Consider the following 22,694-nt stretch of genomic DNA (forward strand, 5'->3'; position numbering starts at 1 on the left):
GCTGGCACTGTAACCACTGTGCTATGGGCGCCAAGCCACTATTTGTTGTCTTTACCTACTTCTTGTGTCTATCTATAAGAAAAATGATCAGATCATCCTATTCATATTCTAGAAACTATGCAATCAGTGTTTGTCCAGGGAGTCTGTTGACAAGACTCTGTGCCAACTGGATAGGTTGCTCTGGGGTGGATATTGATTTTGCTTTCCCTGAGCTCTTGTAACATTTTGTGTCTGAGCTACACATTACCCACTGTCTCATATTGACTGGCACATTTATTTCTTTATTCACATCTCTTATTTTCAATGTAAACTTTGTGAGGACAGGGCTATTTCCTTCTCGTTTTGTGTCTTTCAGTGTTTCCCACTTTGCTGAGTTTTTGTAAGGTCAAAATAAATAATTAAATGATCGTTTTTTTCATAATGTGGCATAGTGAGAAAAGGTTTTTTTTTTTCTTTTTTTATTGTTGGGGATTCATTGAGGGTACAATAAGCCAGGTTACACTGATTGCAATTGTTAGGTAAAGTCCCTCTTGCAATCATGTCTTGCCCCCATAAAGTGTGACACACACCAAGGCCCCACCCCCCCTCCGTCCCTCTTTCTGCTTTTCCTCCCCCCCCCCGTAACCTTAATTGTCATTAATTGTCCTCACATCAAAATTGAGTACATAGGATTCATGCTTCTCCATTCTTGTGATGCTTTACTAAGAATAATGTCTTCCACTTCCATCCAGGTTAATACGAAGGATGTAAAGTCTCCATTTTTTTAATGGCTGAATAGTATTCCATGGTATACATATACCACAGCTTGTTAATCCATTCCTGGTGAGAAAAGGTTTTAAAAGTTGCTTTTGATAGCACATCTTCAAGGTGGTGTAAGCCAGTATCGTCTTCTACCCACATTTGTTTCAGATGTATGGATTGCCTATTCTTAGCTTAGGCCGTTCCTGTGTGAACCTCTGTGGCAGCACAGTGTGGATGCAGGAGCCCTCAAGTGCCCCATGCTCAATAACCTTTCACTGTCAGGTGGCCTTTCTGTGTCATTGCATGTACACTCTCTGCTTCTCTTTAAAGTCACGTATGTTCTTCTATCCTGAGAGAAGATGGAATGAAGTAACATCAATATTCTTTGCAAAAGTCTCCAAAACAGGTCATTAAATCACCTGTCGTTTTATTGGTAGGCAAAACGCTATGCTACTAAGTTGTTCAAATGTTTGTTCTCAGTCATATTACACGCTGAATTCATTATGCTGTGAATTTTCTCTGGGTGTCACTGAGCGTGGAATCTCATTTAATCAAGCCCTCCATAAAGGGAGAATGAACTCAAATGTTGCAATTTGACTCCCATGCTTTTGTGGTAATCTGTTAACTTGCCGTTAAGTCCCTCACTTATCTGTTATATACACTTGTGTTGTCAGACCACATTTTCATCCCCCAGTTTATGTTCATTATTTGATCTTCCCCATCAATGACACTGCTTTGGTCTCAGCTAAATCAGTTTCTCATGGTACAAAGTCAGTTTCATATCTGAATGATCTTTCAAGATACTGTCTATTATTTCCTTCGCTTCTTTTTCACAAAATTTCAGTCCTGTGAATGAAAATGTCTGGTCCCAAAGCCCATTGTTACCATTTGCATTTCCCAATTTATGCAAATGAGTCGTATCACTATCACTCATCTGGTAAATTAGGAACGTGATGTGGAAACAGTGTGTTTTTATTTTGGTGAGGTATTTGAAAATGTCTCTTGTGGTATAATTATAGATATAATGGATGCATGGGCTGGATGAAAGTGCAGTTAAATATATTTGTTACCAGTAGAACAACATAGATTAAGAATACTGAATAAACAATAAATGTTTGTCTGAAAGGAAGATTGTCCAATCAAACAAATTTGCAGAAACCTGGAGTAGAAAAGGATGATAAATATCCTGAAATGCAAAGTCAGGATCAACAGTTATAATATTTAAGCTAAATAACAAAAATGACTGTAATTTCAAGTTTACAATTAATCTGAATTGAATAGTTGAGTCCTAAGGGAGATGGTTCATGAATTAAGTGTATGTGGAGAATTCTATCTTAAGCCTCATTCAAAATAGAAAACGGAATCTGAATGTCTCTGTCTGTCTTGCAATTGTCATATCACACCTGGGCTATCGGATGAATTTCAGATACTACACTTTAGGAGGAATTAGCAAGCAGGAATCAGTCCCGAAGTATGTTGCCAGGATGATGAGCAATCAAAAGCCCTGAGACTAATTTGGCCTGGGAAAGGGAGAGAATCAAACGTTCTTTTTAATTAATCCCAGGCTGTCATATGAAAACTAATCAGGCTTGCTTTTGAATGACTCCAAATCTAGGATCAAGGGTAGCCCTTTTAGAAAGGTGAAACTTAGTGTGATACAAAGAAGTTTTCAATATTTCGTCAGCTCAAAGATGAGAAAGCTGCCTCCATGAAGCAGGGTATTCCTCATTCTGGGTCCAGATACTTGTTTCTCCTTGGAGAGTGTTCATGCCTTAGGCAAGACTCCGTTCCCACTGCTTCTGGTGAACCTTTCAGCTATGCATATCTATTACATGAACAATTCTTAGCATAGTTCTTGACACCAAGTAAATGCTGAATAAATATCAGCTGTAATTGTTATCCATAGTGAATATGCCAAGAATTTGTAGCTGAATTATTTGTCTAAGGGGAATAAGTAAAGATGTTTAAAAAAGTTAAAGTTGTTTAAAATGTTAGCACCAATTTCTATTGCTAAATAATGAAGGTAGTTAAGGTTATATGCTACTCATAAGTGATTCACTCTTAATTTTTGCCACTTTATGTTTTCTGTAATTGCCTTTACATGCTACGTTACCTGGATTTGGGATTAATTCATCAAATTTAACGGGAAAACTCTAAGTGGCTGCTGAATCACAGCTGCAAATATGAAATTATCCAGTGAGTTACATAGCAATAGTTCATCAACAAAGGAATGAATCGTGTCATAAAACAATGGGTTTCTTCCATTAAGAGAGATGTTTCAGTTTACGAATTTGAAAAGTCTTAATAATGGGAGTAAGCTCTAGGTCAGTGAAGCATCACTGGAATTTTTTCTCAGGTGACAGATACGCTCTCTCTTAGTATAACAGCCATTACCTGTTGAAAGCATTTGCCATTCGTCCACTTACTTATTCTTTTAATAAATACTATACTGAACACTGCGCATTCCTGACTCTGCCTCCTCACCTTTTTTCCCCTTTATCCTTTCTGAGTAAGTCATCACAGGAAGAGCAGCCCCTCAGTTACCCCACATCTCCAGACCCCAGTCCTGGAACTCCCTGCAGTGAAACAGTCCCCCTCCCCCCTCCCTATCCCTCAACACCTCGGCCCCCTTTGCTGTTCTTATTTTTCTGCACATCACCTCTCTTATATATTTATTTACTTTTATGTCAATCTCCCTTTCTCCACTAGAATGTTAGTTCCATTAAGGCAGGAATATTTGTCTGTTTGGTTTGCTACTAGATTCCTAACACCTAGAAGAGTAACTTGATAAATATTTGTTGAATGAGTGACTAAAGTTTAAGTGTCATGGAAACTGAGAGTAGAAAGGTGTCATTTCTCCCCCAGGGTTACCTAAGCCATTTACAGCAGTGCGGGGGTTGTGAAACAAAGTCATTTGGCCCTGAAATCACCATCCTCATTCTTGATCCTTCCCTCTAGTAAAAATAAATCCAGAATGCTGCACGAACTCAGATATCTTAGGTATTTGGCAAAGACAATGATATTTCACTGCTATATGGATTTGAATGCAAGGAGATAACTTTTGTATCATCTAAATGTAGAAGAAAATGTAAGTCAGTATTTACCTGCCTAACTTATCTCCACGTAGATCACTTTTATGTCTTCTCTGGATTTAGCCAATCTGATTTAGTTTGTCATGAGTTTCTCTATGCTCTGTTATTCTTTTTTTATTGGGTCATCAATGCAGACCCTAGAAGAGGTAGGGTACAGAGATAGATTTGGAAGAGCAATCATACATACTTTCTGCCGAGTGGCTGAGCCAGTCATCTAAGTGTGCAGCGCCAGAGACAGGTAATAACCAAATAACTTCCAATCCAAACAGTGATATTTTTGAAGGTAAAAGGAGGCACTAGTTAATCTTTGTTCCAGGACAATAGCTACATCCCTTTTAATTAAGAGTTAGAATCCACTATTTAAAAAATCAATAAGATAAAGTACGGCTTCAAGTATTTTTTTTTACCAGATTTACTGAGCATCTATTATGTGCAGAGAAATACTCTAGGCACTGTGAAAGGGCATATAGAGCAATGTGTAAGACACTAAAAAGAATTCAAAGACAAATAAGCCACATATCTTCCCATCTGTGGTTTATGGTTCGCTATAAAAGAAAGTGAACGGTATTTCTAAATATGAGGCAGTAAATGACATGGGCTGAATTAAGCTGGAGGCAATGTTAGCCAAATACAAGATTCCAATAGGGTCATTGATGCTGGCCACTTTTGTTTCTATGTCGTCATGTCAATTGATGTGAGTCCTGCTATGATGCATGAATTGAACATCATATGAATTATGTGATTTAATCCACTTCTTGTGTGTGTGTATGTGTATATATATAATGCTCAACTAATGTTGCCTGGCTGGCTGGCTGGCTGGGGCAGAAGAATGAATTAACAGATTTTTAAAAATCATCCGAAAACCAAATATAGAGCCTTGTTTATCAAGGACACTGCTTCTTTGCTCAACCAGCTAGTTGACAGACCAAGAACTTACAGCACGATTATTTTTTATCTGACTTTATAATGATACAAATGATACAAGACATTTCGTTATTTGAAAATAAGCTTAAAGGGGCGGCGCCTGTGGCTCAGTTGGTAAGGCGCCGGCCCCATATACGAGGGTGGCGGGTTCAAACCTGGCCCCGGCTGAACTGCAACCAAAAAATAGCTGGGCCTTGTGGTGGGCGCCTGTAGTCCCAGCTACTCGGGAGGCTGAAGCAAGAAAATTGCTTAAGCCCAGGAGTTGGAGGTTGCTGTGAGCTGTGTGATGCCATGGCACTCTACCGAGGGCCATAAAGTGAGACTCCGTCTCTACAAAAAAAAAAAAAGAAAAGAAAATAAGCTTAAAGTATTTTAATTCTTTGTACTAGTTCCTACTGTTGGAAACTCTTTTGCAGCTGAACGTTGGCAACAGTTTACATCTTGGCAAGTCGACTGTGCTTTTTAAGGATGGAAGTGTGGGAAGTAGTATAGGACATCTGTCAAAGAAGTCATGTTGTCAAAGCCTGTTGTGTATATTAAACTCATTTGTTTCCATTTCCATATATTCTAAAGCAAAATGCCACTCCATGTAACATTCAAACAGCTTATAAAGAACTTGGAGATATGAATTGTGTGGGCCTACCTGAAACTTCGATGAATGGGCATCATTTTATTCAGTTGGTTTTGTTGCTACTTTAGCTCAGCCTAAACTTTTGATGTATAATAGGTTTGTTGAGAAAAGATTATCTGTAATTGTGGGCTTTTTTGGTCAAATGTAATAACTGAAACCAACACAATTTCCTGTCCCTAGTAAAGGGCACTTGGACCAGGCCTGCTTTCCTGTGCCTGGGTTCAACAACACTGACAACAACACAACTTATTTGGCTACTTGCTGCACTAGCCTCCTCTAAGGCCTCTGTCCCAGTGTTCACCTCCTTTCCTCTAGTAGGTCTGAAACTTAATTTTCTGTGATCACAACAGGTGTCTGCTGGGCTTTTGAGGAATTGACAGTTAATAGATTAAAAAAATATTCTGAGTGAAATTGCTGTTCATGGGACTTCATTAGATGGAGAATGAAGATTTAAAAAGACAAGAATCTATGATTCATTCATCTCCAACTTACATGTTCTTATAAAAATGAAGCAGTTGATTGATTTAAGTAAAAGTTATCCTTGTCATAAAGTCTGCTGACTAGCTGATTTATGGGTCTTCTGCTCTTTCAATTTGAAAAGAGATACAATTCGGTCTTAATGGTTTTTATAATCTGAGGGAATCAAGATATGCTAATTAAATTTCCAAGTAACACTTTGTATGTCAAAGTGTACCACCAGAATAGTACATACGTTTCAATTGATGAAGACTTCTGTGCGAATGTAAGTTTTTACCCCTTTGGTTAAGTACCAAGGGAAGTTTTTCAATATCATGATTTCAGTGGATTTATAATATCCACATTGGTTGGCTATTTCATATCTTATTTAAGTATTTGGACATTAAGGATGTTTACATCTTTTTATTATTTTAGAAAACACTATGGCAGCCTTCCTGATAGTTAAATCTTCATCTGCACTCATAGCATTTCCTTCTTATTATAGCCATTGTATATGAGACTGTGTGAAGTGTAATATCTGCAAAGTTTAAGAAGTAGATTAGGTAGCTGGCTCTTAATAGAAGATTATTGACTAACTAATTAATTAATTTTTAAGTTGCCAGTTAGTTCTCAAAACAGAACATGAATACTGTGCTTAAGGCATAACACTGTGCTTATTCAAGGGTTAAAATAACTAGTTTGAACATTTTTATTTATTGAATTAAAGCTGTAAGCCCAGGCAGGCACATATTCATTGCCTCCAGTGAAACCTATATCCATCCCTTGATCCTTGAGAAAAGACATTTCTCCCATGTTCCAGTGGGTATTCTTTGCAAAATATTTCCATTTGATAGCATATACAAAACAGCTTCACTACGTTCCATTCATTTTAATAGTTAATATTTTTAGTTATTTTTCTGGGGAGAGAAGCAGAGGAGGGAGTTAAGGGAAGAGCTGGGTAGGTCTTTGGAACATCAGCTTTTTATGATGTCAGCTATCTTATTTAATAAGAAAGTGTTGTTTTAGGTGCTGGGATTACAGAGTCCAATCAGATAGAAGTCCTGCCATCAAGAACCTATAGTGCCATGGGGAATAGTTATAAATGTATAAATGTATGAATAACTATGAAAGAGTGCACTAGAGTTATACTTGGAATAGATGAGAGGCCTCTAAGTAAAGCTGAAGAGTGGAGAATGTTTTTTGGAAGAGATGGCGTGTAAAAGGAATTAGCCGAGGAAGGAGAGAAAGTGTTCTGGTGAGAGTGCTGATCGTCTGGGAAGAGCAGGCTGGGTGGAGAAAGAACATTACCAAGTTACTTGTGGCTGATGCAGAAGAGGAGGGGAGAGCAAGGCCACAGAGCATCTCTGGGCTGAGTTTTGGAATTTAAATTTTGAACTTTATTGCTAGAGTGAAAGGGATTCAATGGATGACTTTAAGCAAGCGGCTCACATGTTCAGATTTCTGGTTTAAAATGATCATGGCAGGCAAGGGAAGGATAGACTGGAGGAGGGCAAAGTGAAAGTGTTAACTCCAGGTAGAACAGGAGGGGGGCCAAGGAGGGAGACACGAAGGGAAGTACAACGTGCAGAGAAGCAGAGCACGTAGTTTGGTCTCTGAAGCCAAAGTAACTGGGTCCTAACTCTAACCCCCGCAACTTAACAGTCTGTGTGACCTACGGTGTGCGTCGTAATCCCTCAGTTGCGTTTTCCATGTCTGAAAAATGAGTCTAATAATATTGCTCCACTCATTTGATGAGGACTAAATGAGCTGATTGCTGTCAAGCACAGTGCCTGGCAGACTGAATGCATCTGATCCGTGTTCTCAGTAATCTATTGTTATAATCAGCCTTGTTGTTACTGTCCCTATTACTCAAGTCTCCAGGATTTGTAGCTTGATTAGCAGTGATTGTCGGATTATTGGCTAAATGGTGGTAGTAACAGAGAATATGTAAAAAATGTGTTTGGGGAGATAGGAAAAGAGAGTTGATGTGAATTACATTGTAAACGCTCAAAAAAGGCAGCTGGAGGACTTCCAAATGGAATTTTCTCATGAGCAGTTGATAAAAATAGCAGAAAGATGTGGACTCTAGATAATGGTGTGGCAGTTTTTCGGAACATAAATATTTAAAGCTACCTGATTAGGTGTATTGACCAGGAAGTGTGGAGGCCAGAATCATGAAGAGCCCAGAGCGTTGAGGGCAGATTAGAGCCCCTAGCAGCATTGCTCTTCAGTCTGGGCACAGGCCAAGGACATACGGTCTGGGGCGGGAGGGAATCTTTCCCAGCCACAGGCAAGGGAAAAGGTTCAGTCAGTTCAGATATGGCCGTAAGCAGGTATTTTCCTCTCCTAAAGAAGTTCCTCCAGTTTTTCAAATTGCCAAATGCAGGCCAGGGTAGAGCTAAGGGCTGAAAGAATCTTCCTTAATAAATATTATTACAATTATTAGAAGAAAAGTCCTATGGCCTCAAATTATGGCTTGCTAGCAATTGCTTTTAATTGCTATGCAGGATATTACTTGTATTGCAACTTCTAGTATACAGTTTTTGAGCGTATGACCTACTCCTTTATTTGAGAGTCTCAAGAACAAAAGTAGAATAAAGTATTTTTACCTGCAAACTAATTTAGGAGGAGTCTGTCCAGTAGTAGAGGATAGAGCTGCTTCACATAAGAATTTCTTAAGGGGTAACAATCAGAAACTGCAGAGTAAAACACGAACCTTTATGGCAGATATACATGTGTTTTCTGATGAGTAAAATTGATGTTCCAGATACTTAATATAATTTGTTCCCTCTTAAAAATGTTCTTCAGAGCCTAAAATCATAGGAATGACAATGAGATTTGTGCTAGACCTCATACCTGTCTACCACAAAAATCCTAATAGTCAAATCAAACAAAGCATAGGTGGGTGGGTCTGGTCATCCCTTAGTGAGATTTGATCCCTATTTGGGGGTAGGCCTGCTACAGACTGGGATTCTAATCTTTAGATGAAATTAAACTGTCCAATGTGTTTTTATTTTCCCAAAGATGAAGTCCCCAATTACCTGTCCCCAGAAACAGAGAATTGTTGAAGATAAGAACATTCTATTTTCCCTCAAAGGCCACACCCTGCTCATTGGCCAGAGTTCTCGTAGATTCTGGATACTTGGCAGGTTGGATTTGAGCGGTAATCCCCTCTTATCCCAATTTAAGTACAAATAATCCCTAGGGACCTCTGCCAGGCTCTTGGTAAATCATTGCCCGGTGCAAGGAAAAAATGCCTCTGCTAAGAAAACCATGGAATTTTACTCATCAGAGGACACATATTTTTCTCTTCCATAGAGGATTGTGTCTTACTCTTCGGTTTCTGATTATTACTCTTCCTAAATTAGCTTGTAGGTAAACATGCTTTATTGTGCTTTTGTTCTTAAGACTCTCAAATAGGTCATAAGGGCCTCTTAAGGCTATAAATTACACAGTCACATACATCACAGGGAGTTGACATTCATTAGGCACTCTCTACCTTGACATTGTACAATTAATGATGTTTACCCCAATTACGAAACAGTATCCTGATTCAGAAAAATATAAAGGGAAAAATAGCAGGACTTCCTTTATATTTACAAAATAGTATCCTGGTTCAGAAAAATACAAAGGGAAAATAGCAGGACTTCCTCTATATTTACTATCTCCCTAATTACACAAATTAATCAAAATTTATTTACTGACTATTTACTTACTTGGCTTGGAATACTCTCTCATTCTGATGAGATTCCAGACTTCTGCCTTTGCACATCTGGGCAAAGTCTTTCTAAACCATTTCTTTGTTCTGGTATATTTCAGTTGAGGTAGGCTGGCCGTACCTTTGTAGGCAACTTCATGAGAGTTTCATTTTAACAAGAATGGTATGCCATCACTGAATACTTTGGAGAGCTGGTTACCATTTTTTAAGTGCTTTAAAGAAATGGACTTGAATATCAACAGACGGTGTTATCATGAGTGTAGAGAAATTGACATCTTCCTATGACTATGGATATGGAAATTTGGCCATAGCCTAATAAAGGGAAAAATGCACACAATTTGTGGTCTAGCAACCCATTTTCAGAACCAAAAGCACCAATCAGTAAGAATATATTAATAATTGTTTATTGTTCACAGAAGTCCAGAATTATATGTCTGTCAATAAATGAATGGTTGAATAAATAATAGTACATCTGTGCTATGGAATCTTATTCAACTATTAAATAGAGCACATTAGATCTCTATGCATTGATTAAAAAAAGGTTCATGATATTATATATGTACAAAAATGTTTATAGGGAATTGTATTTAATATAAGTCTGCGTTACACAAAAAGGAAGGAAAACCTTATATGTGTGTGTCTATGTACAATACACACACACACATATATATTTGGTTGAATAAATATAAATGTAAATGGAGGGATTAATGGGAAAGAAAAGACAGTAAGTTCTTTTATTTATACATGCCTGTGTCACATGCTAAAATAAACATGTATTATTTTTTAAATTAAAAAACAAAATGTAAAAGGAAAATTATTGAATAGAAACTATTCATTTTGATTCAATTATTGAATAAAAACTATCAAATTATCTGCCCTTTCAAACTTAACATTTCTGAATTTAAGCAGTATCTGCTATTTAAACCCAAACAGTATCTGGATTTGACCCCTGGAGAACAAAAATATAGCTTTGCTCAACACACTTTATGTTTGCTCAGGTCCCAAGACTCTTAAATACACTGGTGTGTAGATTCAAATTGTGGATAAGCAATCATTTTTTAAAATATAAAAATTATTCTGCACAGTGTTCTGAACAGGGTTATTTTGAGGCTATATTCAAGGGCCTCTGTGATTTTGTTGCTATAATTCTAGAAAATGGAGTGAGGACTAGTAAAGTGGTAGGCTAATTAAAGCTGTGACATTTCTCTGAGGCTCTGCTGCCTCAGGTAGGATTGCTTGGTAACAGTTCTGATTTGTCCAACTTATCTTTCACTGTTATGGAAAAACAAAGCTTACAGAGAATTAGTAAAATTCACCATCAGTTTTTCAGTAGATCTTTGTCTAAAGAGCAGGTAGAGGCTGCATTTCTGAGAGAATGTTTCTAACAAGGAAAAAAATCAGTGTCATATTCCAAGTGTTAGTACACAAAGACTTTTGCTTACATTTTTTTATGATCCCGAGAGGCTGAGTTCAGTTCTATTGTAAATGGTAGTTTATGAACAGGAACCCACAATTTTTTGACCAGAAAATTGGAAAACCACCCATAATCATTTCCATGTGCCCATCTCATCTTCTGAGTGGCTAGTTTTTCTCCTTTGAAAATGTAGCAAAGAATTGATTATTCCCTTCCCATCTGATGCATGCGTGCTATACAGGTAAATAACTCTCTTTACTCAACCACTGCTACATTCGCTTCATGCTCTTTTAGACGTTATACAAAAATGGATTAAGCCTTTTTGCCTACTCCCAGATTTACTCTGACTGGAAACAGGCTTTTGTGGAGCTACAGAATTTGTACTTCATCTGCTCAGCCAATAATTGGTCACAGCACAAGCCTGGTTAGAAATAAGCAACAAGCTTCCCGTATCCATGAACAGAAAACAAGGTAGCGTGTGGAGCCTCTGAGAAACACACATTTACTTTTGAAGAAAAGAAGCACCCGGCGACCAGTGAGCAACATATGTCTGAAATCCATTATCCGACAGTTCTTTCCAGCCTTCCCAGGAATGCTGGTCTGACTACCAAGCTTTGCTTTTGCTTCTGGCCTTCTGGATATAATGAGTTTGCCAACCGGCTGTGAGTACCTAACTCTGGGGAAGGTGGCTCGATTCCGAAGTCCTTCTGGTCATGGATCGCCTTTTGCAATCAACAAGCCAATTGATATTAAGCCGCAGAGGAGACGGTAACTGCTTTCCTTTCTAGTTGTTTGTCAGTGAAAATTTGTTTTCTTGCCCTTTGATAACTACTTTGGAGGTTTGCTGAGCTGGGAGGGTCAGGGTGAGAGGTGAGTTTTTCAATTTGGCATACTGGATAGTTAGAAAAAAATTAACCAGAGAGGAAAGCTGGAAATATTCTGAGTTTAGCTATTTAGCAAAAGCTAATCTGGTTTCAAGGTCTGTAGATTATAAGAATTTGAGATACTGTTAATGTTTGTGTTACCATCAGAATCATCCACGATGAGAATTTGAAAGAGGATTTTGCCAAATAATGGATATGTTTATTAATAGCTATTAGATGCCAAATAGCTCATCATCTATATATAACACTCCTTTAAAAAATGCCAAGGTGCAACAGATGTGTAATCATTCTATAATCAGCAGTCATTTTCATGTGGCCACTGGGGAGGCCAGAGCAGGGTTTATATGTATATATAAATATATTTCCTATAAAGCAGCTATCATTTTAGATCAGCCTTTACCGTCCAGCCTTTTTATACAACATCATAATAGGAATGATGTATTCGACTACTGTGTCCAAAAATCAGCCCTCAGTTTGGGTTTTATGCAAAACCGTTTCATTCAGCAATTAACAATGAAATTCAGAAGCATTTCATAAAGGTCTTTTATTCTGCCTGTGAAAATTTCAGTTTTGAAAATTTGAAAACATCAGTTACCTCAGCCCCTGCTTTTTGAATTCCCAGAATGAAAATTCAAAATTCTAAAAGCAATGAATCTGACTTGACGCTATTACCATCATTTTACTCGTGTATTTTTCTTTCTCTAATTATATACACACAGCCTGACCTACCCTAAGCACACATTTTCCCACATTTGACCTTATTATAAACATGAAAGAACATGATTAAGTTCCTTCATGAGAAATTTAAAAACAAAACAGGTTTGCAGACCTTCAGAAATGCCTTGGGCTTAGTTTCTTGACTGTAAAAATGATTTTTTGATTTGATGAGAATAAGCATTTTTATATTTGTGAGGGTGAATATTTCCTTCTTTTCACCAGAGTACAAATGCTTCTCTGCCCAGCTCTAGCATCATTTGACTTTAAGAGGCTAGCAGCAACAAATGGTTATTTTCAGGTACACTCAGACCCCTGACCTGGCTCAGTAGCTGTCAGTTACCTCAGCCCCTTCTCTGGTTAGCAGGGTGATACTACAGACCCCTGCAAGTTGCCCGTATCATGCATATTTTCTGTGTCCCATTTGTGTTAACGGTAGTTTTTCTGCTTTAAAGTAATCAACTTTCTGTGTAGTCAGTGTAATTATGTTTTTATTTAAGTGGTTGTGTGCATGTGTGTACCCAGGAAATTTCAGATATATCCCGATTAGTTTTAACATTTTTAAACATATATATTTTTAAATTTATAAATTATACATTTATAATATCACAAATATATTTTTATAACAAATACATTTTTAACAAATATATTTTTAAATTTTTAAATTTTAAAAAAATATATTTTGCCAGCAAGTATTTTTGAAAGCTATTTTATAGTAACCAGTATTTTATAGCACAGACCTCAGAATCTGTAAAAATACCAGATCTAACTTAATGTTTGAGTGTAATACATTGCTTATATCCAGCATGTAAGTCAGTGAAATGACTTTTTGTGTAAAAGATTTACTTAAATTATTACATCTAGGATTCTCATCCCATGGAAGTACAACTGTGGCGACAAACATATAATGAAAACAGTGGTTGGAGGGAGTGGACGAGTGAATCAAGAACATCCAAATTTAAAAAAAAAAATGTAAATTTAAAAAAAGAACATCTAAATTATAGAGAATTTTTTTATTTTGTAACTCACTGTTTTCAAGTTGTTAATTTTAAAACCTTAACTTCTTTGTAATGTATTGAGAAAACAATTCACCTGTAAATGGTGGGTCATCTCCCTAGATTCACTAAAATCTATCCCAAATTCAATGGTTTCATTTTTAGGATCCTTGCTGGGACTAAGATTTCTCTGAAGCAGCCTGTTTATGTTTATTTCATATGGTCACAGTTGTGCTTTTTGGTAGAAAGAAAATCGCTTTTCTAATTACAAAAAAAAAAAAAATTGTAAGAAAGAAAAAGAGGAAGGAAACATCTTAGGAAGAGGAGCTGTATGTTGACATTTTAACCTACTCAATGAAACATAAGCTCAGGGTGATAAAAAGAAATATGGCTTTTCACTAACATCCATGGAGAGAATAAAATAGGAAATCTAATATATAAATGCAAAATATAGTTCAATTTAAATCTAAATCTATCCTTATAAAATAATGACTTATTGAAAGAATACCATGTTTGCCTTGAAACCCAGGGAAGTAATTTCCAAATTGGAAATTAGCTCTATTAGAAGTGTGGTGACCACATGGTCATTTCATATTTAATTTTTTTATTTCAAGTACAGCAATGACATCTTTAGCAAAGCAGTTAACGCTACTAAGTCTTAATTAAGCTTAACATTTTAGAAAATGACAACCCTACCATCTGTGATTATCATTTACTGTATTTGAGATTTAAAATGTTTTCCTTTTAATTTTTGGTAGCCTCCTCAAATTCTAGGCCTCTGCTTTCATGTGTAAGAAATACAGTTTCCTTTTAATGTTATAAAAATTGGGTGTCTCAATTTTAATACAAAGATTTAAAAATAAGATGTAGTGTGGCTCTTGTACCATACTCTCACCCATCTAGACTTGGCAATCTCTAGAGACATGTTTCCTTGTAGTGAGTGGGAGGTGTGGCTAATGCTATAAAGTAGGTAAAGGACAGGATATTGCTGAATATCCCACAGTACACAGGGCAGCCTCTTACAACAAAGAATTATTTGATCCAAAACGTCAATAAGCCCTGAGGTTGAGAAAACCTTATGTAAACAAATTGGATTAGGGAGTACTTGGGTAGCTTTGAAGACCTTTATTTACATGGAGACAACTGATACTTTTAATATATTTATGAAAATACTTTCTCTTACCTTTCTTGTGGTAAGAAGATAGATAACAAGACATTACTACTAGATAATGCTTTGTTAGCCTAGCTAAAAATAAACAAGTGCCACACTTTTAAAACAATTTAATGTAGTCAGTAATTCATGCTGGCCTATATTCCGATCTGTCTGAAGGAGCAGCTTTATTACATTTTTAGGGCTTATTATTCTTTCATTAGAGGTACTACTAAGATTTCATTAAAGAAACTAAATAAATGTAGTATGTCCTTGTAGCTCCAGGGTAGGTGATAAACATTGGCCTCCTTTTCAAGGTGAGGTGAAAAATACTAGGCAAAATTACATAGAGGATAGTAGATAAAAATTGACCATCCCATTGGCCTGGTGTATGAAGCTCTAGTGAACTCTCACCACCATCCCCATGCCTATGAACACCATGATGTGAACACCATGATGTATGGTCCCATTAATTGTGACCACGTAGGAAAGACGTTTGTTTTCATCATAACCACCTCATCCTAATAGCAAAGAGCAAATTTTATAAAGGGAAAACTATGAGGGAAAGGGGAGCATTTCCTTTGACCAAAAGCCCTTCTTTTCACTTTAAATAAAACTTCTAATTATCCTCAGAATTTGTTCTAAACCTCCATACATCTGGGTAAAAATAATTGGCAGGAACAGCTCTAACTTGAATGTCTATCTCCAACTCTCGACTGTCTTCACAATACAGAGCTGTCTATCCAACTGCTTATAGCGCTCTAGAGAGCTCTAACTCAGTATATTAGAAACTAAACTTGCATATTATTTTAGGCCTCATCCTGTCTTGCATGTCCTCAACAGTCCATGCCATGGGCACTGAAGTCCTAAATGCTTCCTTTCCCGCAGCCTAAACGTTCTGCCACTATCCATTTGCAGGTGCATTTTTGCTCCTTTGCCTCACCCTTTGTTACTATCCCCACTGCTCCCATCCTGGAGTTAGCCCTCATCTATTCTTGTCTGAAAACTGGCAGCCTCATAACTGGTCTCTTTATTCCGTTGTCATCCTCTACTGACTGTCATCCACAGTGCCATTTTCTAAAAGGTGATCTTGATGTTTTCATGCTTACGCCACTAGCTTTGTGCCTACAAAAAAGAAAAAAAAAGCCAAATTCCAAACCATCATGATCTACTTCCTTTCTACATTTCTCTATCCCTGTAAATTGCCCTTGTCACCAGTTTATACTCTATATTTTAGGTATAAAGAACTACTAACTATACCTATATTTGGCCTAGATTTCCATTCTCTCCTTTATGATAAATCCTAACTCATCCCCTAGATCTTTTTCATTAAATCTTGTATAATTGCCTATTTCCAAATGAAATTACCTCCTTTAACTAGCTGTTTTCCTTTTTTTCTATGTCAGTTATTGTGTTATCATAAGGAATCCCAATTATTTACATATTTTCTATCTTTTCTTTTTTTCTATGTCTGTTATTGCAATATCATAAGGAATCCCAATTATTTACATATTTTCTATCTTTCCTTCTCTTTAAGAGTGGCAAAATGGAAACTGTTGTTTTAGAAAGAAGAATCTGGCAATGATAGGCTGCATAAATTGGAATGGAAAAGAAAGAATCCCTACACCAAAAGAACCAGGCCGTGTGAAATCGTGACAGGGACAGTTTAATTACTTAAATATGTGATTATACTTAAATATGTGATTCCAATTGTGAGACCTGCTCAAAGGGAGACAAGGACCCAACAAGAACATAGAAATAGGCACCTCACATCGTCTGAGCATTTGGAGAATGTTTCCCTGGGGATGATGAGGCCCAAGGCTGACTAACAACATGCCTTACTGAGAAGCATGTGAACGGAAGCCCAGAGTGAATGTGAAAGACACTAAAAGGGGAAGGTGTCTGAAGGGTAATGAGGCGGGGAGGGGGGTGGCAAAAATAAAGTGGAGAAAGTAAGCTAGGGAGATTACGCCTCTTGAAATGTGAGTTAACCAAACAATTCTCCATTTTTACTTTGGAGATAACTAGTGATTATTTGACTTATGAATCTATTCATTGGCAGCCAAACTTAAAAATATATTCTTTGTGTCCTGTCATTGAGGATTTTAAAACATTGAAATAAACAGTAGGTAATATTTTCCAACTGATATGGTCCAATATTTTCCAAGTGATATGGTTCCAAAAGGAAATGGTCAGTTTTCTAATCCACTCCCGACTGCTGGGGATTAATAAAAACAGTCATGAATGTTAAGCTTGGTTCTTCTCCATATCTTCAGCATTCTCACACCACCTGGCTGCGCATTCTCTCCTTTGACAAAAGGAGTGGAATGGTACTCACTCAAGTATTTGGAATGTTTGGCACTAGTGATGTACAGGAGACTAATGCAACACATTAGTCACAATTCTGTACACAATTAGAAACACTGAACTATTTAACCACCTTTTAAAACTTTTTCTTTAGTTTTCCATGGCTTTGCCCTTGTATTAGACAAAGTTATACACAGATAAACTTGAACTACAAAAGAAAACCTTCTATTATCACCTATTATTTTACTTTGTAAGCAATGATAAATGAAGTAGTGAATGCTGACAAAGCTCCCCAGACTCAGGATGGCATCTTGCTATCAAAGAGAATATATATTTACATAGAAGGTCTAGATGAAACCAAGGCAAAAAACAGGTTTGGCAAATCATTCTACTGATGACCTATGAAACATGGGTGGTCATTTGGACTTGATCTGTAATGCTGGGTTTTACAGCATTTACAGCAAAGAAAGCTGCTCTAGCAAGGAAGAGAATTTTGCCAGGGGTGATAAAGAGAAGTACCCTAGAGAGAAATTTGATGAGAAGGGTATTGCAGAGGTTCAAAGGAAAGATGGTCATTTCTCAGACGAGAAGGAATGTGTTGTGAATTTCAAAAGATGGTCAAGCTTCACTTAATGTTCTCAGGAGCGTGTGTTGTTACTCATCCCCAGGGAAGCATTCTCCAAACTCTCAGACTATGTCAGGAACCTATTTTTATACACTTATTGGGCTCTTGTCTCCTTTTGAACAGTTCTCACAAGTGCAATCACATATTTATGTAGTTTGTTTGTCTAAAGATCTCCTCCTACATTCAATCATAGGATCATAAGAACAGGATCCAAATCTGTTTTTTAAACCACAATGTGTCTAGTGCTTTGTAGAGACCGATACATCATAGGGATTCAGGAAATTCCTATAAAATCCATTTTTCCACCTGGGAATAAGAAAGCAATCAGAGATGGTAAATAAATGTGCACCCTTTTGGAAAAACACTAAATTCATTTCAGCAACCTCTGAACACACATCTTAAGCCCACTCTTCCGCTTTAAATTTGTACTACACTTCTTGAAAATTTTGTCAGTTGTCCTCGTGACCAAAATTGAACTCATCATCTTTTGCTTAAAACCTAATCTTTTTCTTCCCTTCCTTGGTCTGATGGATTATTTCCTAGTTACCCACAAACATGAGAGTTATTTAGTCACCTTCTTTTTCTTACCCTTCTGTCTCATCATGTAGCTCACCTATTCAATTTTCACATCACTCCCTTCTACTCTGTCTTTATTGATGCTGCCAATGAATGTAAAATGCTGTCAGAGCCTCCTAAGTGATTTCCACATTGCTGGTTTCCATATAATTCACCCAAAAGGGTTTGCTGTGAGTTTGTTTGTTTGTATTTATTGCTATAGTGATATCCACATTTCTACAGTACTAGTAAATTGTACCAAAACCCTTTTGGTAATCGGTACTCTATTCCAAAGTTTTGTAATTGACCTCAAGCATAAAAATACAACTTCTACCTTTGTGATGTTGCCTTCTGAGCAATAGCTATGAAAACTTTCCAATTTTTCCTAAGATTTCATGAAATCTGAGCTTCTGATTGCATGAGAACTCACAGCAAATCAGCTCACAGGATGCATAACTTTCAATTTGTCGTAATATATGGGGGATTACTGGAAGCATGTGGCGTTTGATTTTTGGTCATTGATTTTTAATCCAGGCAAAAGTTAGAAACACACACGTGCATGTGCGTGCACACACACTTCGCAGTCTGAAAGTCTGTTGAACAATCATAAATTATTCTTTGTACCTTTATGAAGGATATACAGTTTTCCTAACCCTGCCACTGTGACTGAAAATATGTGCTCTTGTTTGTGCTGTTATTTTTGAACAGTGTATGCTGGGACCCGATGTAAGATGAGTCATGTGATAGTGGTGTTACCATGGTAATCCATCATGTATATAACAAGAACATTATGAATACCAGCAGCTCTTTGTTCTCTTTGAGTTTCTTTTTTTTGCGTGTGTATTAGTAATCCAGTGGCTGTGATATCAAAAGTAACATGATCTAATTCCCCCTTTCTGTTACTTATGGTAGGTTTCATTCTCTGCTCGCAAAGGAGTTCTTGCCAGTTTAACGGGCTTCTGTCTGATTTTTTTTTTCTTTTTTTTTTTTTAAAGTGTTCTTCCATTTGGGATAAAACTCACTTGATTCCTAAGGCTGACAGATTCCAGGAATCCTGTAGGATGAGTTCTATGGAAGCAGGACATCCTAGCCCTGGGGTTGCCATTGTCTCATACACATTCAGTGTATGTTCAGAATCACTCAAAACACAGGAAGATGAGCATTAACCTTTGCATCACTGGCAGTTTTAAAAGCTAAGTTAACCTTTTCACTACACAACACTAAACACGCTGTGTCAAAACTCAGATTGAAGTTCTAATGGGGATGATTGGGGTTAAGTTTAAGGGATTTTTGAGGTTTAAACAGACCCATTAATCTTTCCAGACTATTGAGAGATTTTGCATATACTCAGCAGGCTCGTGCTAACCAAGCACTTCATAATGCAAATACACACATATTCACTCAACAAAATAGGAGAGATGGGAAAGGGAGAAGTAACAGTTTAAATAGACGGATTCCACTCGCTCCACTTACCTCTGGCGTATAACGTAAGGTGGGTGTGTGAATCTGCCACTCTGTGTCATCTTTGTCCCCATAGGCACGTTTCGTGTGGGTATCTTGGTTTACACTGGGGTGATTCGAGGGACTCTCCATGATGATGTTGACTATACCAGATTTTTACCATAGGCCTAATGTTAGAACTTAAGTAAGATATGATTCCACTGATATTTATGCAGCTGTACCCACAAAAGATTATTAAAAAGTTATATAAAACTTTATTGATACTCTTTTATTCAATTTGAGAAGAAACTCCAACATCAATAGTAAATATGATTAATCTCATTTGTGAGTTAAACAGATATAAGATTGCGTGCACTCCAGAAAAGTAACAGTCTTCCAGGAAACTCCTGTGCACAGGAGCATCCCGCTGCACGACCCGGTTTAGCTACCTTTTTCTATCTTGCTTTCTACAAGTATTTATTCCATATAATGGACGTGCAACTTTAAGGATACAGAGATGGATCACACAAAAACCCCACTCTCTTGGAGCTTCCATTCTAAGGGGAGATGACAAGTACTACACGTAAGTAGATTTCCCACAAGATAGAGCTGTCAGTACCTTCATTCATTTGTTCACTCATGCATTCATTTGTTCAGCAAACATTTACTGAACAGAAACTGAGTTCAAAGTCCTCTGCTAGGAAGGCAAAAGTAAGAAAGACAAATTCTCAGCGTGCAAAAAGATCAAAGTCTAACTGCTCAGGCAAGAATCCAAGGAAAAGAATAAATTACAACTATGCAAGGACTTTAGTAGGCCTTTAGGAGCACATGGGTCCCAACACCACCACCAGCTGGACTAGTCAGGGTAGGTCTTACGAATTAGGTCATGAAAGAGGATGAGGCATTCTTCCCAAAGGCAGTGCCACAAACAGGATGACTGGCAGGGAAGGAACTCACATTATACAGCACTTTGCAGTTTACAAAATACATTTTCATGCGTCTTTGAGCATCACATCATCTGGTGAGAATACTGAGATCCAGAGGGTTTAAAGGTCTCTTTCAAGGCAATACAGTTAGTCAAACAGTAGAATTGAGACCCAATCCTCAGTCTTCTGACTCTGAATTTTGTGCTGTTTCTGTTAAGCAGCATGAAAAAAGTATAAGTAAAATATATTGATACTCTGAGAAGGAAGAGTTTACTTCCAACTGGGGGTATCATAGACTGCCTCCTAGGCAAAATGGTATTTTATCTTAGGGTTTTCATTTAGTAATGTAAAATTGAGGGGGAAGAGCATCTCAGACTTGGAGAACAATTTGGCAAAGGCACGGAGGTGGGGAAATAAACATTTATAGGAAAAATATTGAGTGTGGTCAAAACTTAATGGATTTAAGAAGCAATCATGTGAAATAAAATTGGAAAGGGAGAATGAGACTGTATTTTTAGGGTCATGAAAATTAAGCAAGGGATATGTTCTAAACCAAGGTGATCTATTAACCACTTTTAAATAAGGGAGTCCTATGAATGTACTTTTGCTTAAAAAAAAAAAAAATAAAGTGGCAGGAATTAGACATATCTGGGAACAGCAGGAGGTCGAAGTAAGGAGAATCGAAGGGGAACATAGCAAGAATCTGCTCTGGAGACCGTAAGTTAGTAACTAAACATAGGTGAGGGACTACGGTATTGCTTTTTAGTAATTCTTTTTAAATTCTATATTTTCTGCAACGGCTGTATAAAAAATTATCAGCAAAAGTAAGTGTTTCTTGTTGTCATTTTTCAAAAAGAACAGGACATTGGGGCCTAATGTGGAATGACGCATGAGTAAACAGAGTGACTAGGAGGGAGTGTTCATGGCGGAGGGATTGGAAAGAGTTGAAAGCCAGTGTGAGAAGGAAGAGAAGCTGTTTCCAGGAGGATGCCTGGACACCAGGGTGAAGCCTGGATTTCTGTGAGAGGGTCGCACAATTGACAGAAATAGGGATTAGGAAGAGGAATGGCGTCTTGAGAATGAAGATAATGAGTTATTGATGAACAAACTGATTTTGAGAATTTGGCAGGACCAGTGAATGGAAATAAGCAGACAAATATCAGACAAAGAGCTGTCGGGGTTGGAGACGTGAAGACAAGATGGCCAAAACGATTTTCTTGAGGGAAAAATCTCCATTTGTGGATTGGATTTAGATTTAACAGTCATTGCTTAATGGTTTTCAGTGTTACAAATCAATCCCTTTTTTTCTTTGTTTCTAATTCAGAACATGGCTTCCATTTTGTGCTATATTGTGGAGACCTTTTCACTGCAGCTTAAATAGAAGATAAATAATTAACAAAAAATGTCCAAAATACCTCAGACTTTATAGCTCAATATTTTATTGCTGAGATCACTCTGACCTTGGGTAAATTTAAAGATACATATATTGCAAGTGTTTTGTAAAATGACCTTTATTTTTAAACTGACCATTAATTTTTAATTTAAAAAAATCAACTCATCATTAGTCCTGGTTTGAATCCTGAATTTAACCAACAAATGTTTACAAAAAGCAGATCTTCAGAATGAGCCTGAGATGATCCGATACCAATTTACCTTTCAATTACATTCTCAACAATAAATATGGATGTTTACCTGGTACAACCACCAGGAATTAGCCAAAACCAGTTGACTACTTAGAGGTCTGTTCACTATGGATAAAATTACATAATTTTGGAATTAACGAAGAGAACAGAAAAGAAACGGACAAAAAGAAGTGCTGTTCCCCGTCACTGGAAGGAAATATGTTTATGGCTACACAGTGAAAATCAGCCATGAGCTTATGTGTTCTTTCATTTTCTATTATGTTACTTGCTCTTTACAAAGGTAAAATAGCTTTTTATTTTTAACCAAACATTTTTTTTACTGGAAATTCAATAGGCTCACGGTTGTCTTCTTTGGCTAGATGTAGGTATTTGTGAGTATTTAGATATGAGTATTTAGTAGTTCTGAAAACAGTTTTATCTGTACTTAGATACATTATTTTCCCAGAAGCTTGGCTATTTTACCGAGGCTGTTTCTCATG

General features: G+C 37.1%; 1 protein-coding gene across 3 annotated transcripts in view; it reads left to right on the forward strand.

Annotated features, from left to right (window-relative positions):
• LOC128584991 (cAMP-specific 3',5'-cyclic phosphodiesterase 4D) overlaps nt 1-22,694 on the forward strand; it is a 566,576-nt gene that overhangs the window by 150,574 nt on the left and 393,308 nt on the right. For 2 of the 3 annotated variants that reach the window (XM_053590273.1, XM_053590274.1), the window contains exon 1: nt 10,001-11,744. The exons of the other annotated variant lie outside the window; for it this stretch is intronic. In XM_053590273.1, coding sequence (XP_053446248.1) covers nt 11,620-11,744 — 125 coding nt within the window. In that variant the 5' untranslated portion in view covers nt 10,001-11,619. Of the gene's footprint in view, nt 1-10,000; nt 11,745-22,694 lie in introns of those variants that run through there. 3 annotated transcript variants of the gene reach the window in all.

This window comes from Nycticebus coucang, chromosome 1, assembly GCF_027406575.1.
Source record: "Nycticebus coucang isolate mNycCou1 chromosome 1, mNycCou1.pri, whole genome shotgun sequence".
NCBI classification, from domain to species: Eukaryota; Metazoa; Chordata; class Mammalia; order Primates; family Lorisidae; genus Nycticebus; species Nycticebus coucang.